The following is a 22410-nucleotide window of genomic DNA, read 5'->3' on the forward strand; positions in this document are numbered from 1 at the left end:
TTTGTAATTTTAACTAGAATGCTCACTGCAATGTGCTTGTAGAAACAAATGAATTATCATAGCACCTTAAAAACATGAGTTAAAGCTGTCACAGCATGTGTCTCAGCACATTTGTGCTTACTAGGTGTACTGAAGCAGATGTGATAGCAAATTCACTGTTGACTAGGGGTCACCAAATGAAAGTAATAGGCAACAGGTTTAAAACAAACGAAAGGAAGTATTTTTTCACACAACACACAGTCAACCTGTAGAACTCCTTGCCAGAAGATGTAGTGAAGGCCAAGACTATAACACAATTAAAAAAAAACAAAACTAGATAAGTTCATGGAGGACAGGTCCGTTGGATGGACAGGGATGGTGTCCCTAGCCTCTGTTTGCCAGAAACTGGGAATGGGCGACAGGGTGGATCACTTGATAATTACCTGTTCTGTTCATTCCCTCTGAGGTGTCTGGCATTGGCCACTGTCAGAAGACAGGATACTGGGATAGGTAGACCTTTGGTCTGACCTAGTATGTCCGTTCTTATGAAGTCAAATTGCTCTGGGTGTCCCAGTGTATCTTGTTTATCTGCAATTGTCTTGTAGATTGAAAGCTCCTCGGGGCAGACATTGATTTTTACTAGTGTCTTGAACAGTATCGAGTGTGTTGGTGGCACTTAACAGCTGGTGGTGATGATATGAAATCTTCAGAGAACTATTTTGAAACTTATGGAGACAAGAAATAGAGATTTTAAGTGAAATGTTCTTGATCATATTTGCTGTTTGACTAGTGATCAGAGAAGCAAGGAATGTAAATTAAAATGTTTTTTAATTTTTTAAAAAGAAAGTACAAATAATTGCATTATAAAAGATTTAAAAGTATTGATTTTCTAAACATTTTGTGGGGATTTTGATGCAGGAGTCTCTGGTGTTAATACTAGTCCTGTGGCTAACTCTGTATCCCTGTTTGTTGCTTTGAAAATGTGTCCATAAGAATCTGGTTTATACCCACTAAAGCAAAGAGATGCATAATGAAGAAAAAAATCGGCAATATCTGAGCCTGATTCTGCAAGCGTTCTATGTTCAGAACTCTAATGGAAATCTGTGAGCTTTCCATGCCTGGAGGTCTGACAGGATCACATCTGCTAACTGTATTGACTTTTTATCTTATTGTGTGGCAGTATTACACAGTTGCTCTGTTGTGCCTTTGTATGGATGAAATTGTTATATATGCATCCTTCAGAGGAGATCCGTGAGAGGAGGGATTGTCCAGTCAGGGTGTTGTCCTGGGACTTAAGAGACCCTGATTCAGTTCCCTGCTCTGTCAAGGACTTCCTTTGTGACCTTGGGCAAGACACTAAGTCTCTCTGTGCCTCACTTCCCTTTCTGTAAATGGGGATAATAATGCTTCCCTAACTTGCAGAGGTGTTGTGAGGATAACAACATTTAAGATTGCGAGGTGATCAGATACCATAGCTAGATAGAGATGTTTAATCAAGGCCTCACTCCTCATTATCCGGCTAGGAGGGAGGAGGACAGGAGACACTGGATGTGGTTTAAGTAGACCACAACTTTATTCCTAAATGTCAGGGAGTCCCTGGTGGATAAAAGCGCTCAGTGCGGGTAAGTCCATACTCATTTACATATGCATGAGGGGAAGCTGCTGTCAGACCTCCCCCTGCACCCATCCTGGTCCCCAGCCAACCCGCTGCTGGGATCTCACCAACCCCACACTTGAATGAGGATTAAGGGGGCTATAAAAGAGGGGGGTTGGCTTCCTGCCATACTCATCATAGGAGTCGCAAACCCCCCCCCCCGGTTCCTCTCCTTTAAAGGATACGTCCTTTATGCTTTCCCAATCAATTTTATCTGATCACCGTATCCCTTATCTACAGAGTATCTACGCTGGACATCTGCCACAAAGAGCTGCCAGCAATTAGCTTGGCGCCCTCCCCCCGCACACCTAGCTGGGTTCCCAGAAATCTTCTAATGCCCCTTTTAATATCAGCCAAAAACGTGTCAGCTCCCAAGTCTGACAATAGAATCCCATCGTCCCTGAATAATTCTGGTGCCCCATATGCTATGTCTGGATGAGAAATTATTAACCCCCCTATGCAACATATGAATTTGATTACCTCCCTATTCACATACTTCCTAGCCTTGCTGACCTAAGGGGGCTTCACAGTTCCCTGCCACACTCTATGTTGCAACGAGTCTGACCAAATAATTTTTATTCCTGGGAAAAGTTCCAGGATCTGCCCCAAATCCTGCTTAGCTCCAGTCATTATGTCCACCCCTTTACATGTTCCCAGATTATTTTCTCTGAGGTGAACCACATCCTTTTTATTAGCAAACTCCTTCCCCAAATGACCATTGCAACCAAAATGGGGGGGGGGGGAATTCCAGAAATGTTTTATTCTGCACTACCCCTTTTTGTATCCAGGCAGAGGGGCATTGCTGGGCGCACCACCTGCCTGGGTAAAATACCCCAAAACCTGTACCTCCCGAAGCATCCGAGTAGATCTGTAAATCAGCCTTGAACAGCCTTGAACCGCCCTCTACAGACACTCCGTTAAAATGAAACTGTTCCAACATCTCCACGTCCCCAGGTCTGCCTTCGTCTCTCCAGTAAATCTTATAAAATGGTGAGGTCTGGCTATGCCTGTGGTGACCGCTGCAGGCCAGGCACAGTATGCCTGCCCCGAGAAACCACCTGCCAGGCAAAGTGAAGATGCCCAATAATAGATTGTATCTCATGGAGTAGTGTAACCTGGCTGGCTGTTCTGCTTCTCCTAATCAAGCCCCTAGTAGCTCCTAAAGCTTATCCTGCGGGGCGAGTCATATACCCACCAGAGTGTCTAGTTCAATCCCCAGGTAGGTCAGTGTAGCGAATGACCCTCTGTTTTTAACTTCTCTAGGGGTACCCCCAATTTTTTAGGCAGAGCCTGTCCATCAGGCTAATACACTCATCTGAATTCACCTTGCCTACAAACAAAAGTAATGTACTCCTGCTGTAAATCTGCTTCCTGCATCACTGCCCATGGTAGCACTGTACTAAATTTTTCAAATGCCAAACAGGATATTGCACATCCCTTGGGCACAGCTTTCTCAAAATAGAATTGTCTTTTGAAAGAGAAATCCAAAAAGTTCAAGTCAGAAGGTTGCAGCGGTGGAAAATCAGACTTGATATCACACTTGGTCATCAGCGCCCCAGGCCATAAGACCTAACCATGTGCACAGCCTCATCAACAGAGGAATAGCCAACAGAACACAAGACTGGGTCTGTTCCATCATTAATTGAGCTACCCCATGCATATGACAGGTGATGAATTAAGTGATAATCACCCAGAGCTTTCTTTGGCACCAAGCCTAAGGGAGAAACACGCAAGTTCTATATAAGTAGATGATCGAATGGACCTGCCTATTCTCCTTTAATTCTTGCATAATCTTTTTCTTTACAATATAACCCACTCCCACTAAGGACTTAAATTTTTTTGACATTACATGACTTCTTTACCCCATAAAGGGGATACTAAACACTGCAATAAACTCATTCAATAATATGCTCCATCCATCTTATTAGGGTAATCTCAATAGAGCACCTTAACACCTCCAGTTTATCTGGAGGTGGTATTTTTGTCCAACTCCCTATTTTAAGACCCCCCCACACACCCTTTCTCTGTGCTGGGCTCCATATCCTGCTCCTGACCCCAGGGGTCTGTGAGCGGCACAGGACTTGCCTCCCACATTGTTGTGGCAATTGCGGGCTGTATGGGCCCCAAAGTGCATTTCACATGCCTGAATTTGCAGATGCGATGAAAACGACTGCTTTCATTAAATGCCTAGCAGATGTGATTATGAGCCTCAGGCCTCTGGCAGGCTTGCTGCAGAATGAACAGGCCATTGTTAGTGTGGAAACCAGGCCTTCATAGTGTCTTCATATACCACGGTGTATAATGCGGTATGTCCCATCAGATCCCAGTTTGTGTTGCAACGTTCAATCTAAACAGTTCATCATAGTGAAACCAAGCCATGCCCCCAAACGTGTTCTATGCCCGCCTGATTATATGCATCTATTTGAACAATGCTGGGCTTCTGTCTGGATAGGCCTCTGCAGGAACTCCAGCGTAGATCAGGAAGGCGGCTTCCCAATTTTCCCCAGCTCTAACCACCCATGTAGCCCCCTAGCTGGCCCTGGGGCAGCAGTTCTGTCCTGTGAATTCACGTTCCCTATCAGTAAGTGAGTTGCAGGGTGCTTATAAATCACCCCCTCGTAAGGACTCTGCCATGTCTGCCTGTTGCCTGCCTCCCACGCTCAAGCCCATGCTGAGTTTCCATTGTTACCACTTCCAGATCCCCCCCACACACACACACCTGCCCATTGAGGCACCCAGCTCCTGCAACAACTAAAGGTTGGCTTGCAACAGTTGTGTAATGCCATTGGCTTCTGTAGAAGGTGTGTGTAACCCAGACATCCCAGACAAAACTTTAGGACAGCAGATCCCCGCCGTGGCCTATTTGCTAGTTCTGCTGCCTCTCTAAGTTCGGTGGCTGCTGCCTTCTGGTAGGGGAGGTGACCACCTTCTCCTCCTCCACTTAGGTTCCCCTAGAGTAAAAGGAGCAAAGTTCCCTGAACCCCACAGAGGTCCCCCCAACAGACACCCATTGCAGCATTGGATGGAAGGGATTCACTTTCACAACCTTCCCCTACAGCCTCCACCTGGTGCTGGTCACACACCCCCTGGCCAGTCGTGTTGCTGTCCTGTACTGAAATCTGTTCATTCAAATGTCCTGGCTCCGGGTGACCCACTACTAAACCTTGTGGTGCTGTGGACACAACTTTGGAAGCAGCTTCCCAGTCAATTCGCTGTTGGCTCCCCCACCTGGGAATGCCTCTAGTTCACCACTGGGAGTGTTTACTTCCCCAGGCTGCCCAATACTTCCCAATAGAGGGGAATCCATTTGGTAGACTGATAGACTAGCCTGGGATCTGCTCACTCCGGTCCTGGGTTCAACCTCTTGCCCATGTGGTGAGAATCCCAGCCCTGGCTTCACAGGACCCCTCGAGCCCCACTCCATCCCCTCTGAGCTGAGTTTGGACCTCCCTCCCCCATCTGCTCTAACACACCTGCTATGGCCAGCTGCAAGAGGGGTCCCCATCCCTTTCTTACTGGTCTGCCACAGCCCTGAACTGATGAGTTTGAAACACCCTCCCCTTCTCCTTCTCCCACAAAATGCCTGCTTCCAGCCCTGCTGACTGGAAGGGGGAGGCTCCCTCTTCCTCCTCCCCCCCCTTCCCGGTTCTCACCAGTCTACTACCATGTGGTGCCATGACTCTGAGAGAGCAAAGTTTGCTGTGCTGCTGTTCCTGCTGCTCCACCTGGTCCAGGTAAAAGAAGGCTTTTCCTGCACCAATGTAGTCTCCCCTCTCCCACAGCAAGTCACTCTCACACTCAGCCATCTATCTATCCCCTGAATGGGCCACACGCCTTTTCCTACACGCCAGACAGCAGCTGCCACCACTTACTATGCAGTGAGATCATTCTCTGGTAGCTGCCTAATTGGAAGTTCCATTGGCACCTTACAAACAGTAGGAGATAACTCCACTCCAGCGCCTTATCCAGCATTCTTTCTTGACAAAGTAGGCTCCAATGTCTAGGGCTGCTTGTTAAACTGTTGCTGAGCACATAATGGCGACCATGTTTTGTCTATGCTGTCATTTCAGTTCCCGTGCTCATTACTTTGTATAGACATTTAGGCTGTCTTGACTGTGAAAAGCAGCTGCTATGGAAAACTCTAAAGACTAACACGTTATTGTTATGCTTTATTCAGTCTCTAAAACTCAAGAAATTCAGATCACTTGTATAGATTCCAACAGGCAAAAGGTACCTATTGCCAGATTATGAATCATCATGTTACTGCTTTTTTCCTTAGCGCTTTGTATGTGACTTTCTTCACTTTTGTGTTTGCAGGTACCTGTTTGCATTGCAAGTGAAGCAAGACCTGGTAGAAGGCAGGCTAACATGTAATGACACCAGTGCTGCACTCTTAATCTCACACATAGTACAGTGTAAGTTCTGCTTTTTTCCCCTCCTTATAGAAACAGAAACGGGTTGGTGGGCAGGAGATGCTTTGTCAGGCTGTTAATCAGTAGTTGCCTGTGAACATATCTTCAGCATGTTAAACTGTACAGTACAGCATAAAAAGGCTTTACAAAGGCTACATGTTTTGTGTGGCACTGTGTGTGTGTGTGTGTGTATTTATATACATTTTATTATTTCAAGTAAAGAACAGGTGCTCAGAAATATCCTGGGCATTGAATCTGTATTTTGCTGTTTGTTTGCATTTTCAAAGAGCTGTGCTTGACAGCCTGCCAGGACTCTGCAAGGAGCAGTTTCTGCAGAGTGGCAAATGGGTTGAATTCTTCAACTGAATTCCTGTTTTGTTTTATAATTTATATTTAACTTTTTAACATGTCAGTAGAGTATACGATTCCTGGAGAGCTGTGTAGTGTCTAGAACAGAGTAAATAAATATGCTTAGAATGACAGACTAAATCATAGTCCTGATGGAAGTGATAGGAGGAGAAAAAACAATAGCTTTTAACTTGTTTTTATACAGACACATGAGAAAAAAGAATGTTTGTTCAGATCATACTTTCACTCATATCAGCATGTCAAAACTACTTTTGTCCTCCAGATATAAAAAGTAATCACTTAAAAGGGAATTCCTTTTTTTCCATTTCAAGAATTTATGAAAACCCATATCTAGAATAATGTTATAAAAATCGGCTTTGAAGGATATATAGATTGTGCCAGAAATGTTTAGCCATAATAGATCATCACTTTGAATTGCCATTGTAAAATTCAGCACTGCATATTTGTACTCACACACAGCCAAACATAAATAGAATCTTAGTTAACAAAAATTTTCAAAATTCTTTAGAGGTATATCCCTGGTAAAGATGGGTAGATCTCTCTATTCTGTGTTGTAGGTGAGCTGTTTCTTCCCATTATTACTGTTTGGACCGAAAGCATATGCCAACAGCTCTCCATTCACTTTGGCCTCCAACGACCTGTATGACTGAGCAGTAGTGAGAGACGAAATAAATAAAAAGAGCAGCCTCAGTGAAATTCTATATCCCTGGGACCATTTTGAAGCTGAATGTTTTTGCAGCCCAGACTTTAAGGGGAAAAAAATTCAACCTTTAAAAGGAAAAAGCTTTTCATACGTGGTTCCAAAAGGGACTGAGTCTCAACAGAATTGTAACAGAAGCAGCTGGTGAACAAGTACATAACTTTTTATTTTCTCAGCAACTGTGTTTACGCTTCTCAGGAAGCTGGGAGGAGTTTTGTCTGGAAGGTCAGTCCCTGCCTTCTGACTTCAGCCATGAACCAAAGCAGAGTTTACGGCCAGCTCCAGCTCTAACTGAGAGACTGTAAACGTGAAAAGAGAGTTATTCGAATAATTGTCCTTCTGGGTGCTCCACTTCAGATGTGCATGTTCCCCTATGGTGGGATCCCTGTGGTACAACCTTGCACTGTGGTAGCTCTGCGCCCCCTTAACTCTCCAGCCTGGGCTCTCTCTCAATGCTTTGTTAGTGAGAGGCAGAAACCCCCCTCCAGGTGCTGCTGTCACTCAACACAACAGCATGTGGAGCCCCGCACCCAGCGAGATTGCATGAATGCTCCCAAAGCCACTCACGAATCTGACAGAGAAAGACACCAGCCCATTCCCCACAGCTTCCCAGCCTTGTATCCCAGAGCTATACCATCTCGCCCTGGCCAGAAACCTGACCAGTGTAAGTTTACTGTAATGGGTAGGAATGTAGATGTAGAGAGGACATGCACCAGCCTTTGTACCTGGCTTGAGATTTCCCAAGCACTTCAACCAAACCACGCTGTTTTAAGTAAAATATAAAACACACACACACAAATATAAAAAATAAATAAATAAATATAAAATATAAAACTCTACAGAAAGATAGAGTTTAAGTGATTTATAAGTAGCAGGCACTAAAGGTCAGAGATAGTTACCAAAAGAAAAAAGTAAGCATACAGTCTAAATCTTAAACCCTGTTAGACTAGGTTGTATTTGGATCAAGCAATTTTCTCACCCCAATGGATGTTACAGTTCTTAATACACAGATTTACCCCTTTTAAGCCTGCAACCAGTCTCCTCAGTTCAAGTCTTTGTCTTCGCAGCATTCTTGTTGCTTCCAGCATAGATGGGGAAGGAGAAAGGCCAAGGCATGATGCCACTGTCCGCTGTTTTGTATCCTCAGTCCATGTACCTGGAAAACACTAGCTCAGACATTTCCTGGTGGGCTTTGCTGAGTCACAGGGTTGAGCAATCCCCCATTGTGTGATGCTTGGGCAGCCCTGTTACATTACAGTAAATCCCTTGTTTATAACTTCCCTGCTGATTAATGGTTGCTTAACACCCTCCTGAGAGTGGATCACCATCTACCAGTAGAGACTCTCAAACTTACAACATATTTCAGCAACAACCATACAGCAAAATTTCATAACTTCATACACACTGAGCATATACATATTTGGACAGAACAACTGGTTTCATCAGATCATTACCTTTCATATGATAACTTACATGGCACACTTTATATGAAATATATCAAAGCTATATGATGGGTGAATATGAGAGTCCCAGGGGGCTGCTTTGAGGTATAGAGCTCCACAGCTCCTGATCGGAGATTTTGGGTAGCAGTGTCTGCATGGTCTCCTCCTGCATACTCAGTATGCCATTGTGCTCTGATCAGAGGGCATGCAAGGCAGGGCGGACCTGCCACCATTCCAATTCCTTCTCGACTGCTCTGCAGTGTCTGGGATAGCTTACCCCTAGTCCTAGCTACCTTCCGTGCATTATTCTTAAGTTTTTCATCTTTATTATCTTTTTTTTTTTTTTTTTAAATTTTTAACTTTCCTTCCACAATTTTCATGTGGATTTTTTGGGGGAGGAGGCTCCTCCCTTCTTTTTGTGGTCCCCCACCCATAGGGCCTCTCTGTTGGTTGTAGCCTTCTGTTCCTTTCTTCTTGATGGGTACGCCCCAAGCCCTGAGTTTTAAATCCTGTCATACCTGTAGAAAGTCTTTTCCCTTCACCAGTGGTCATTCAAGCAGTCTCTGCTGTCTGGGGAGACACATCCCTTCAAGGTTTCAAGCTCTGCATAGGATTTGGGAGTAGATCCAGGAAGCTGAGCGAAGACAGACTTAAGCTGCTCCTCATAGAGACCCTCCCACAACTTGACTCCCCATGATGATGCCCTGCTAGAGCCAGTGAAAACAGTATGACAGTCACCAGCCGTTGTCCCATGCACTTTCAAAAGAGCAGACAAGAAATATTAGGTATCCTCCAAGGGTGCAGAATAACTATTCACCCATCTTGTCTCAAATTCCTTAATGGTTGATGCTGTAAATAAAGAAAACAATCAGCACCATTCCAGACCCAAACTACACAATGAAGAGCATAAATGGCTGGACCTTTTGGGGCCTAAAAGTTACTCTCTGTCTGCTTAGGATTCAGGGAAGCAAATTACCACACCCTGAGTACTAAATACAACTACACAAACTACAGTAAATTCACTCATTTTATTGAATATCTCCTACAAGAACAAAGAGGCCAGTTCCATGCACTCCTCACTGAAGGACAACTAGTGGCCATGGCCTCATTACAGGAATCTTTAGACGGAGCGACACAGCATCCTATTCTATGGCAACAGTCATAATAATGTGCCGTGTGTCCTGGTTTTAGTCCTCTGGTATCCCAAGGGAGATCCAGAACACATTGGAGAATTTTCCTTTTGAGGGCCCCAAACTCTTCAGCAGCAACCTGGATGAATCCTTCCACTCCTTAAGTCTCCAGAATGACTCTGCAATCCTTCGAAATCTACACTCCTGCAACCAAAAAAGATTACAGCAGATCACAAACCGCCCAAAGGTCCATCCCCCACCTCCCCCCAGTCCAGTTTCAAACATATAACAAAGCTGGAAAACTGTCTAAGAAAAGGCCAAAGTTTCAAATGAAAAGACCATCAACCTCCATCTCTCAGGTCACCTGGCCACCAGTCTCCACCAGGTGACCATTTGGATATATTGACGAGAACCACGATCACTCTGCCATCTGGATCTTGCACTGTACCACTCCTCTATTTCCCACTTCCCACCTTATGGGGGATTATCGTTTGCATTTCAAACATTCAATGGAACAAATCACATGGGACATCAGAAAAAAGAACAGGAGTACTTATGGCAAACTAACAGACTCCAACGAGAGACTGCTGAATTGGAATTAATTTGCAAACTGGATACAATTAACTTAGGCTTGAATAAAGACTGGGAGTGCATGTGTCATTACACAAAGTAAAACTATTTCCCCATGTTTATTCCCCCCTCTCCCCACTGTTCCTCACACGTTCTTGTCAACTGCTGGAAATGGCCCACCTTGATTATCACTACAAAAGGTTTTTTCCCTCCTGCTGGTAATAGCTCACCTTACCTGATCACTCTTGTTACAGTGTGTATGGTAACACCCATTGTTTCATGTTCTCTGTGTATATAAATCTCCCCACTGTATTTTCCACTGCATGCATCTGATGAAGTGAGCTGTAGCTCACGAAAGTTTATGCTCAAATAAATTTGTTAGTCTCTAAGGTGCCACAAGTACTCCTTTTCTTTTTGCAGATACAGACTAACATGGCTGCTACTCTGAAATTGGACATCAGAGTACACCATTCACTTCAGCTCTATCCCTCCCCACCACCCACCCTCCCTGTCCCTCTATAGGGCCCATTTCACCAACGTCTCCGAAGACAGGAAGTGAAATCCTTTCTAGAACTGGGGGTGGTTGAATCAATTCCCTCTCCATACATAGGGAGAGTATTCTACTCCAGATACATCCTCATTCCCAAGAAGAAAGGGAAATGGAGACTGATATTGAACACATTTATTCAGACTCAGACACTGCAGATGGTAACCTTAGCAGCAATTATACCGTCTCTAAATCCAGAGGATGTGTTAGAGGCCCTCATCCTCCAGGATGAGTACTTTGTAATGCATCCCTCTCACAAACACTTTCTGGACCAGGAACATTATCAATATCAGGTACTTACATTCGACCTCTTGATTACCCCGAGAGTCTTCACAAAGGTTCTTCCAGTGGTGGCTGCCCAGCTAAGAGAATTGAGAGTGGTGGTCTTTTCCTACCTATACAACTTGGCTCCTCAAAGGCCAATCCTACGACGAGGTACAGTCAGCAGTCAGAAAGGTTCTAGTTCTGTTCAACACACTGGAACTAAGACTCAACACACAAAAGCCCTTTGATACCCACCCAGTGTATCAAGTTTATAGGAGTCACCCTGGACTCCTGAACACTCAGGGCCTACTTACCATTAGATTGATTCATCACCTGGCTTCAGTTACGTCCTCAAACATCAGCAAAAACGTACCTGCACTTGTTGGGTCACATGGCAGGCTGCATATTCATGACGCCTCATGCCAGATTATGTTCCTGATGCCTTCAGGACTGTCTGTATGCGCAAAAAGCACAGCCTAAACAAACGAGTATCCATTCCCCAAAAAGTCATCAAGCCTTTTGATTGGCGGAAGGATCCCTGCTAGACTTGTGTGGGAGGTTCTTTTCATTCATCCATCCATCCTCAAAACCTTGAAAACCTTACAGTACAGGGCAAGTGGACCCCTCAGGAATCTGCCTTTCACATCCTTCTTCTTGAGCTTAAAGCAGTTTGGTATGCATGCAACCCATTTTCTACCCATAATCAAAGATTATCCAGTCAGGGTCATGATGGATGACAGAACAACAATGTATTACATCAACTGCCAATGAGGAGCAAGATCCCTATCCTTGTGCACAGAAGAAGTAAAACTTGGAAACTGGTGCATAGCCAACCAGATCAACATCTCAGCCGCATACGTACCTTGTCTACAGAACACCATAGCCAACAAGAAATTTTTGCCAAGAGCACAAGTGGGAACTGAGCAATCTGACCCTATAGGAGATATTCTTCACTGGGAGCTTCCCAGAGTTAGACTTCTTTGGAACATCATTCAACAAGATGTTTCACAAGATCTACTCAAAGGGAGGACATGGCTGCAATTGCCTAGGAGATGCTTTCCTTAGTTCATGACCACGATCCCCACTGTATGCATATTCCGCCCATCCCCTCACACTGTTGCTTCCCAAAGTCCTAAAAATGATAAAACGCAGGCAAAGTGAAAATCATCCTGATAGTGACATCCTGGCCTGAACAGGTATGGTTCCCAGATCTGATTCACCTATCACTTTTTCAGTAACGGAGATATCCAGACTTGCTGACTAAAGAATCAGGGAAAACTATTTGCCCCAATCTTTCCACACTACCTTTCAAGGCCTGGCTCCTGGATGATTGTTGAGCATAGAAATGGATTGCTCATTTGAAGTGCAGAATATGTTGTTGAACAGTAGGAAACCATCCACAAGGAAGATCTTCATAAATGGAAACCACTCCAGTTCAGGTGCATCCAGCATGGTTTGTCTCCCTCTGATTCCCACTAAACACACATTTTAGACTACCTGTTAAGTTTAAAGACCTTGGTTTGTCACTGAGTCCATCCAGGTCACCTGTTGCAGCCTCCAACTTACCTGTTGTGTGTTCTCTGTTTTTGCATATCCTACAACCTCTAGATTCATTGAAGGACTGGCCAACATTTTTCCACAATTTGGCCTACTCCGGTTTGGGACCTTAATCTTATCTCAGTGCACTGATGAGACCATCCTTCAAGCCCTTAGCAGAGTGCTCTCTCCTGCACTAATCTTTGAAATCCTCTTTTCACAGAGCTATTATGTCAGCTAGAAGAGTAAGGAAATTCTTAGCCCTTACAGCAGATTGACCTTACACCGTTTTTTATTGGGACGAAGTGGGACATCCTCGTTTTCTCCCCAATATCTCCTCAGACTTCCACATTAATCAGGACATACAATTACCCATCTTCTAAACTGCACAACTATAGATAAAATGCTAGTCCACACACTTTGGATGTCAGGAGGTCACTAGCTTTCCATCTAGAAAGAACTAGACCCTTCAGAGCCTCTTCTAGACTTTTTGTCTCCTTTGCAGACAGAATGAAGGGACCCCCTATTTCTGCCCAAAGACTACCGAAATGGGTCTTAGGATGTATTTTATCCTACTGTGAACTCTCTTATATGCATCCTTCCACCAGGGTGACTGCCCATTCCATCATAACCCTAGTCTGCCTCTATTGCTTTGCTCAAGAATGTCCTCTCAAAGACATTTGTAAATTTGCCACCTGATCATCTGTTCACACCTTTTCCCAGCACTACATCATAGGGTATGCTTCCAGATCTGATGCAGCCTTTTGGATGTCTGTTGTCCAATCTGTACTAGATAGAACTCATCAGCACCCACCCTCTCAGTTTGGGCACTGCTCAGGAGTTAGGTGAAGTGGAGCTCCCATAAGGACAATTACTCAAAGAAAGAGAGGTTGGTTACTTGTAAAGTAACTTGAGTTCATCGACATACTTTCTTCCTATGGGTGTTCTATTACCCATTCTCCTTCCCCTCTACTTCAAAGATCTGTCATTAGGCTGGATTTTGCAGTGGAGCGGGAACTCTTTTAAAGCCCTCACCGGAAATAGAAAAGAATTGATTGTAGAGTTAGGATATAAACAAGGAAAGATAAGTTGTGCAGCCTATAACCAGAAGACTAAGTAGGATAGAATGATCCATAGGATTAAAGCCATGCTAAGAGCAAGTTGAACGAGATGAGAGATCTGTCATCACAGGCAAGGAGTAAAATATTTACTCTTTTAGCCTGTTCATCATTAAAAAGAGATTTGCTAAGGGACAGAAAAACCTAAATTGATTGAGCCTTAGTGAACTGTTCCTCTTTCCCACCAGACTAAGACTGTGGTGTATGCAACAGAGTTTTTTAATTGCTAGAAGAAGCCGGTTCTTTTTTTTCACTGAAAAAGTCTTAAATAACATTTGATTAGGACTTCTCTGCAGATGAAGGTCTGGGTGTTGATTAAACTAGATGGGATTTTCCATATTGTTTTATATATATAAAATTATAATTTTAATTGTGCTTGTGGGATTTTTTTTATTATTATATGTGACGAATACCTGAAAGGTGTATGTATTTCCTTTTAAAAACAAATTTTCTGCTTGTTTTTTTTTTTAACTGAGAAATATCAGAAATGTGAACTCTGGTTACATTGATTTTGGTGGATGTCTTATATTGGAGACAAGGTGGTCAGAGAATGTATATTGTTCATTTCTCCACCTACATTGGAGGGTTTGTGGTGTTGAATCTGTACCAAAGATTTCTTTTCTTTTTTTTTCAAAATGTTAAGTAGTCATTGCAGTGAAATAGTTATGAACAAAAATAAGACAAAGTTTTAAACAGTTTTTAAACTAAAAATCCCTTTTCTCAGTTGTACCAGTTTCACTCCTTTGCCTCTGATAATGTTATTTAACTAGATCTTTAATAATTATAGAGTCTCCTAGTCTAGACAGAACCTACATTTCTGACAAGTTGAACATTTTAAAAATGTCTTTTATGCTAAAAATGTGTAGGTTCCTGTATAATATTAGGAAGTTGTGCTCTGAAAGAGGCTCAGTCACTGAGGGAATGAGATTCCAGAACCCTTTGTATTATCTTAAACTGGCAGAGTTTGATGTGAATGGGATTTATTTCTCTTTCCCTAGTCCTGGATCTGTCTATTATGTTTAGAATTAACACATAAGAGTCTGATTTATGAACCCCTAAACTGTGTTTAATATTATACTTGCATGTTATTTCTAATGGACTAGAGTTTAATATTGTCTGTTCCCATCTACAAGTGACCAAAATCCTGTATAATTATCTCACCTCCCCAGTGTAATAGTAGAGTTTCCAAATTTGTTGTGCTAGCAAGCCCTCCTAGGACCACATGTGACTATAGTTCTCACTGAAGATATCTTGTATCTCCTAAAATGTTTTCTGTGAGAATTGGCCCTGATAGTTCCTATAATGGGATCTCATCTGCTTTGCTCAATATTGTATTTAAATGGTCTCTGACATTTATTTATTGGCTAAAAAATTATTCGATGTATTTTTCCGAATAAATATAAAATCAGCAGCTGCTGACAGCAATGATATAAGAGCGGAAAGAGCAGGGAGGCAAGAGGTGAAGAATGGCGTTGTATCATCATGCTGTGTGCATCCGCCTCTGCATAACGGGTCTTTGCATGATGGGTTTCTGTTTCCAGGAATCCCTGCCAAAGATGTACCTATCACAGAGGATCTTCACTGATGTTACAGCCTGCTCTTAATACAAAATCCTATTTTGAGAGCAGCAAATGGGTTATATTAAAATTAACATATATCTTACAAAACAGATTATTTCATATGAAAGATGCTACATAAAATATCTCAGAACACAATAGAAAGTGTGTTAGAACAGAGAATGCTGCATATGCTTTAGTACTTGGATTCATGCAGAAAGGAAAAATGGGAGCTAAAAGGATGGAGCAGATAAAAAGAGAAGAGCTGAAACGTAAAAGCAATTAGAGATACTAGAAGTACTACTTCAGGCTAGTTACAGCAAGGAGAGAAAGGAACCATGTGCTAATGTGGTAAGAGAAGAGTGAGGTGTAGTTAAAAATCAACCTTTGGCTAAAACGATCAGGAAGGTACTAAAAGAGGGAATGGCTCAGAGGGAAAGTGAGGTCCAGAAAGTGCAGCCCTATCCATAGAGAAACACTAGAAAGGAGTCTTAGATGGAAATAGGAGACTGGGGAGGGAAGGGGGAAAAGTAGGTGGATATGAGGTCAGAGTGAACCGGTCCTGGTGAGTTTTGGAAGCCCCAGAGGGTGATTTGAAATGGATTTGGGGGTGGTAGATGCAGTGCAAGTGGCAGAAGTCATATGGCTGTAGGGAGAGAATAGTCTGGCTGCAATACGTTTGGCCTCTTGAAGTTTAAAGAATGTAGGGCTTTAGGAAAGCCCTACAAAAGGGAATTTTAAGCACTTGCATGGGTGATAAGTAAAATGTGAATGATATTTTCAGAAGAGCCTGGGTCAACTAATGTCAAATTTTCATGATGTTATGGAGATAGTGATAGGCAGTCTTCTTTCTTCCTTAAACATCTTTCCTTTCCTTTTAAATTCAAAGTCAAGGATGACTTTCAAGATTTATGACCTTGGGGACAAAATAGAAACCTGAGCTGTGAGCTACACTTCAAATGTTGATCGGCATAGCTGCATAACTTCTGCTGAGCACTGTAGTTACGCTGACATTAAGTGCTGGTATAGACACAAATAGGTCAACAGAAGATACTTCCATCACCCTAGCTATCGCTCCTCAGGGAGGCGGATTACTGGATGACAGTGACGGGGGAATTCCTTCCCTTGCAATAGGAACTGGAAGCGCCTGCGTTATGGTGCTCCGGCAACAGAGCTGGTGCACTGTAGCTGCACAGCTGTGGCACCCATAGTTCCGATGTGGCCTCCGTGAAAGGGAACAATGGACTTTCTGTGCAGGAGGATTCTCCTTTTTAAAGTATTCAGCAGTGGGAAGAGGTAGAGTATCGAGGAGCTGATGGCACGGCTGGCATGATCTTCTAACGTATCATCTGTTAATTCTTTTCAGAGGTGGAAGTCATAGAATTTATGTCTGCATATGATCCCTGGATTTTAATTTAGTCTCTTTACAAGGAACCGAGTTAGGTATAAAAGATTAATAAAGCTATACAGCTTGGATATTGGGGTGTCTTGATCTTTCACAGAGGGGTGGACAAAGATCAGTAAGAGCCTTCATTCATTGTACTGTTCCTAGGACCCTGGGGTAATAATGGGAAGAGGGGATATCATTTTACAAAGGAACTGATAGCAGAAACAGGTAAATAAGGTATGATAGAGTAGCAGGCAACATGCTATTAAATATTCTGATTCCCATATGTAGCTTGCCAAAAATAAGCAACTTCCCACTAATGTGGCAGAGCTGAAAAGTAGGTTACATAGCGAACTGTTGTATGCTTGTACTTACAGAACTTCAGCAGTTGGGGGCAACTTCAGTCTGAGAAATGATTTATTATTAAACTCTGTTCACAGAAACAAAATATAACAATAAGCCAGAGAAAAATGAAAAATACTGGATGTTTTGAAGTACTGCAAAATACGAAACAGACAAATGCTTCATAAATCTCTGGGTTGCAACATATGTATGTATTTAAAAACAAAGAAACCACCCCAAAAATGTGTCTGTCTTCGAATTTGGCATAATTGCATAAAACTTTGGGAGTGGAGTTCAGGGAAAGAAATGAACATTTGTTGTTGTGTTGAGTGCCACAATGACCTTGACAGAAGCTGATCTGCTCCAGTGAAATGTTCATCAGCAAATGGAAGCCCCTCCACCAATCCTTACCACACACCCAAATCAATACATCTTTGAAATTATTTCATTTGTTTTTTTAAAATCTATGTATAGGGTTGTGGGGAATGGGAGAACCCTTACTCTTGGGCTACTTCTCATTGTTTCAGTTACCTATAAAGACAATAAGGAATATGTGGAACATACAATAATGAAAATGAGTTATGAAACCATGTTGCAGATTTGGACAAACATACTTTTATTACTCTGTCTTTTGGGTTGTCTGAATAATAATACTTTTATTACTCTGTCTTTCGGCTTGTCTGAATTAAAAACAGGGTTTTGATTTTTCTGTCTCTCTCTAGCTGAGATTGGGGATTTTGATGAAACCATAGACCGTGAACACTTAGTGAAGAACAAGTATATACCTCAACAAGAAACATTAGAAGACAAAATCATGGAATTTCACCGCAATCATATGTAAGTCCCAGCTTTTGTTCTTATTAACTTTCCTTTTTTTCCTTCAATGTAATTCTAACTGTGAACATATATTGAGCTTTAGCTATAAAAGATTTTCAGGCCTATGAGTTAGTTACTTTTTGCCCTTTCGTGTCAATGTACAAGATGTTTAAAGAGCATTGGTTGATTTTGATTTTCTTTCTAGCATTCAATTATTTTGTCAGCCTGTTTCACACACAAGAATTGTCATTGAATATATCTTTCACTTCCATAGATGGGTGTCAAAGGGCTCAAAAAATAAATTTCAGGGGAAGCTTGTGAGCCGGGGGGAATCTGAGAGGTCCTCTGAATAGAAATGGGAGATTAGGTATCATATAACCTGAAGAAGCAATGCGTCTTAGAAGGGAGTTAAGAGATTGAGGATCAGTTAGGAGCAGAATGGCTGGAATTTCTGCTTCTAAGAACCATTCAGAACTCAAGCCATTGCATTTTGAATTAAGTGAGGTTTGGGGTTTATCGTTCGTGGGTTTTGTAACAACAATTATGTTAATCAGGACTGTATGATTTAATATGAAGAATTTAACATTTATGGTGCCCAAAATGTATGTTCACTGCCCTCAATGTCTTTCATCTTATTCCTTTGCACATTTCCTTTCTCCTACCCAATTATATAGTAGGCAATATTCATATAATCTTTTACTTTCATGAGCCCAGTAAGCCATATAATTTACTGTTCTGTTGGAATAATGTATATAAAATTCTGTTCGAGTTAGTGGTTGAAGATACACGCAATCAACCAGCAAAAATTCTTTGTGTACATGACTGTTTTTGTGTCCTCCCACACTATTATAATTTGGGAGCTAGAATTCTTCATTGAAAGAGCATCTATATTTGTGCTTTTAAGGTGGTATGCCCATGGTAGGGGACCTCTTACTTCATCAGCGGGGAACATGTGATTAAAATGAAAACACGTTAACTGAAATATGTTCTTTTATTTTAGAAAATATAGCAATGCCATAATTGCTAAAACGCTGATGCCCAGAACTCTGCTTCCCTGCTTAATTATATTTTAAGTGAAAACTGGTCACATATCTCTCTGCTTCTAAGGGAGGCTCTTTCAAGTTCTAGTTCTAGCTCTACAGTGCAGACTTCTGTCAGCATACCTTTGTCAGTTAAGGGTATGAATAGCTTTGCCAGCAGTAGCCCCTAGTGTAGAGGCAGCTATACAGACTAAGCTGTGCTTTTACTAGTATAGCTTGTTTCATTCAGGAGGGGTGGTTTCACTATAACAGTACAAAGCACACAGCTAGGAATGCTTTGCTGTCGCAGTATACTGGTGTAGATACACGGGTAAGGAGCTCCTAGTGGAGACATGGGCTCTGTTTGAGATAGACATTACATTTGTAAGTGGCTGTGATTTTGGGTATCTCAGTTTCTGAGTGTCTAACTAGAGACACCATAAATAGGCCTGATTTTCAGAAGATGGATGCTCAACACTTTTGAAAAGATCAGGCTTCTTTGAGGTATCGCAAGTTAGGCCCCAAAAATTTGAGGCATCCAGAATCACTATTTGCTTTTAAAAATCTTGGTCTTTGAGAACAGAGCTATTGTTCTAGCTGCTAGAGATTGGGTGACTTGGAGTGGCCGTATGGATATTATCTAATTAACAGGAACCAGTTTCCATGATGAAATGTCTTTTTGCTCCTTAAAGAAGTAATTTGATTCCAGTTTAATAGATGTGGAGAATTCAAGTCTCTTGGCTTTTCGTTTTTCATTTTTGTTTCTAAAGTGGACAGACACCAGCAGAATCAGATTTCCAGCTACTAGAGATTGCCCGTCGGTTGGAAATGTATGGAATCCGGTTGCATCCAGCAAAGGACAGGGAAGGGACGAAGATCAACCTGGCAGTTGCCAACACAGGCATTCTAGTTTTTCAGGTTAGAGCTGCTCTGATCATGGCTTTAATCTTTAAAACAGACTGTTCTTTTAGCAAAAGCAATTATTATAACAGTGGTGCAGCCTGTGTGTGAAATGTGTCTAGTTTGGTTTACAGCCACCCTCTCGGAAGATTAAGGCTAGCAGGCACCCAGAACCACCAAAATTTCAGGATGCTCCCAGAGTCACTTGCAATGTTGGCCTTAGACCTTTGTAACTGCATAAGGTCCCACACTTCTATGGTCCCCTTACTACCTGCACACACCTACCCTAGCAGCTAGATCTCCACCCCCTGTTTCCAGCCCATAGCCCTGTCTGTTTCCAGCACCAGCTATTGAAGAGACTGACTTCCCTAACTACTCTCCTCCGATCCATGGTCAGAAAGTTACATGTTGACTACAGCTCCTCATTACCCTGATGCACATTGAGGTGGGTCACCTGAGGCCACAGGGCATGATCAATTAGGTCAAGATTTGGTTATGGGCATTTTGAGTAAAAGTCATGGGCAAGTCACGGGCAATAAACAAAAATACATGGCCCGTGACCTGTCCATGACTTTTACTATGAATGCCCCTGACTAAATCTTAGCTGCTCTGGGGGGCCTTAGGGGACCACTGCTTTGGGAGGCCCCAGAGGCCAACAGTTGGCTCCTGCTCCGGCGGTGGGTGCTGCCAAGCAGCTGCTGGTGCGGCTGGCCCCGGGGCCACCCCAGTAGCAGCCACTGTGGCCAGGACCAGCTGCTGTGGTGGCCCTGGGGTCAGCCACACCTGCAGCTCCAGCTGCAGACGTCCCGGAGGTCCCAGAAAGTCACGGAATCCATGACTTCTGTGACAGACTCGCAGCCTTAATCATAAACAGGGAAAGAGGGTCTCAGGCAGGCATGAATTAGCAGGTTTTGGGAGTAGTGAGTATGTGGAGGTGGGGGAGTGGGTGTTAGGAGGTGTGGGGAGTGGGTCAGGAAGAGGTGGGAGAGAACTAGATGGGGCCTTTCCATAGAGTTCCTTGTGTGGGCTTTGCAAAATCTAGGTTAATCCCTAGTTGCTTCTCCCAGTCAGGGCCTTGCAGCAATCTCTTCATTCTACCTTTGCCCAGTCCAGCAAGCCTCTTCCTCCTGTCTCCTTCCCCCCAGCTTCATAGGCCTATCTGACAACCTGACATTCTGGCCCAAAACATCTGACCCTATCTCTGCATCAAAATTGAGGGTTAAAAAATTGAGTAAAATATGTTTTAAAACTTGGGTTACTGCAATTATTAAAATAACTATTCCTTTTAAAAGCAAAACAAAAACCTCAATTTTTGAAAGAAACTCAAAAGTTTCAAGCCTTTTTTTCAAAATAAAGAAATCGATCTTCTAGACCTTTTAAAAAAAAAAATCTCTGAGCCAGCAGTTCCAATGGGGAGACTTTAAGAATAATAAAAAACAAATCCCACCACAAAACTGCACACGTGTCCAAATAGAAAATGTCAGTAAACTCACAACTTGATCACTTGATCAACAATTGAAGGAATGCCTAAGAACAGTGGCTCTCAGCCTTTCCAGACTACTGTACCCCTTTCAGGAGTCTCATTTGTCTTGCGTACCCCAAGTTCCACCTCACTTAAAAACTACTTCCTTACAAAATCACACATAAAAATACAGAAGTGTCACAACACACTATTACTGGAAAATTGCGTATTTTCTCATTTTTACCGTATAATTATAAATCAATTGAAATATAAATATTGTACTTACATATCAGTGTATAGTATATAGAGCAGTATAAACAATACATTGTCTGTATGAAATTTTAGTTTGTACTGACTTCACTAGTACTTTTTACATAGCCTGTTGTAAAACTAGGCAAATATCTAGATGAGTTGATGTACCCCTGGAAGACCTCTGTGTACCCCCAGGAGTACGCATACTCCTGGTTGAGAACCACTGCCTAAGAACATTGAAAGCTGCTAAAAAAGAACATAGACTAAGTAGTTACACATGTGAGCAGCCACATCCACTATATACAAATTTTCCTTAGCCTTGTTTTAAAGCGGTAGGAAGCATTACAAATTAAGGCCCTAATCCTTCAACTAGATGTCTGTGGGAGGATCCCTGCACCTCAGCAAAACATCACTCACTTCACGAGGTCTCTGCATGTGTAGGGGTCCATCTAAGTAGATCCAGTTAAAAGTTCTGGGGGCATGGGCCTGATCCTGGAAAGACATTGAATACAACTGCCATTGACTGTAGCACTTTTTAGTGATCTTGTGTATGACCTCAGTGGGACTCCCCATGATAGGAAGCACTACTCTCAATATTGAGCATTTGCAGGATCAATCCCTAAGGCTCTGAATCGTGCAAAAAAATGTTTCTGTGCAGACTCTTACCCATTTCAGTCAACCCAGACCCACTGTAATCCGTTAGATTCCTTGGCACAAGAGTTCATGCAGTTAGTTCCCTTTGCAGGACTGGCCCTAAATTTCTCCTTTATTGATGTAGGTGAGCAAAATAAACTATAATGATTTTAAAATAAAAAAAGGAAAATAAAGGTTCATTCACAAATCACATAAATGCTGACTGCAAATGTTTATTTTTACTAGAATTTTTTTTAGAACCCATCTGCTGTGCTGTTGAATTTCCTAGCGGAGATGATTGACATTAATATAACTTTGTTAG

General features: G+C 42.5%; 1 protein-coding gene across 6 annotated transcripts in view; it reads left to right on the forward strand.

Moving 5' to 3' along the window:
• Positions 1-22410, forward strand: part of FARP1 (FERM, ARH/RhoGEF and pleckstrin domain protein 1) — a 343029-nt gene that overhangs the window by 232166 nt on the left and 88453 nt on the right. For all 6 annotated transcript variants that reach the window (XM_073348144.2, XM_073348134.2, XM_073348154.2 and 3 more), the window contains exons 6-8: positions 5951-6048; positions 17729-17843; positions 19612-19759. In XM_073348144.2, coding sequence (XP_073204245.1) covers positions 5951-6048; positions 17729-17843; positions 19612-19759 — 361 coding nt within the window. The remainder of the gene's footprint in view (positions 1-5950; positions 6049-17728; positions 17844-19611; positions 19760-22410) is intronic.

Source organism: Lepidochelys kempii, chromosome 1 (assembly GCF_965140285.1).
Source record: "Lepidochelys kempii isolate rLepKem1 chromosome 1, rLepKem1.hap1, whole genome shotgun sequence".
Taxonomy (NCBI): domain Eukaryota; kingdom Metazoa; phylum Chordata; order Testudines; family Cheloniidae; genus Lepidochelys; species Lepidochelys kempii.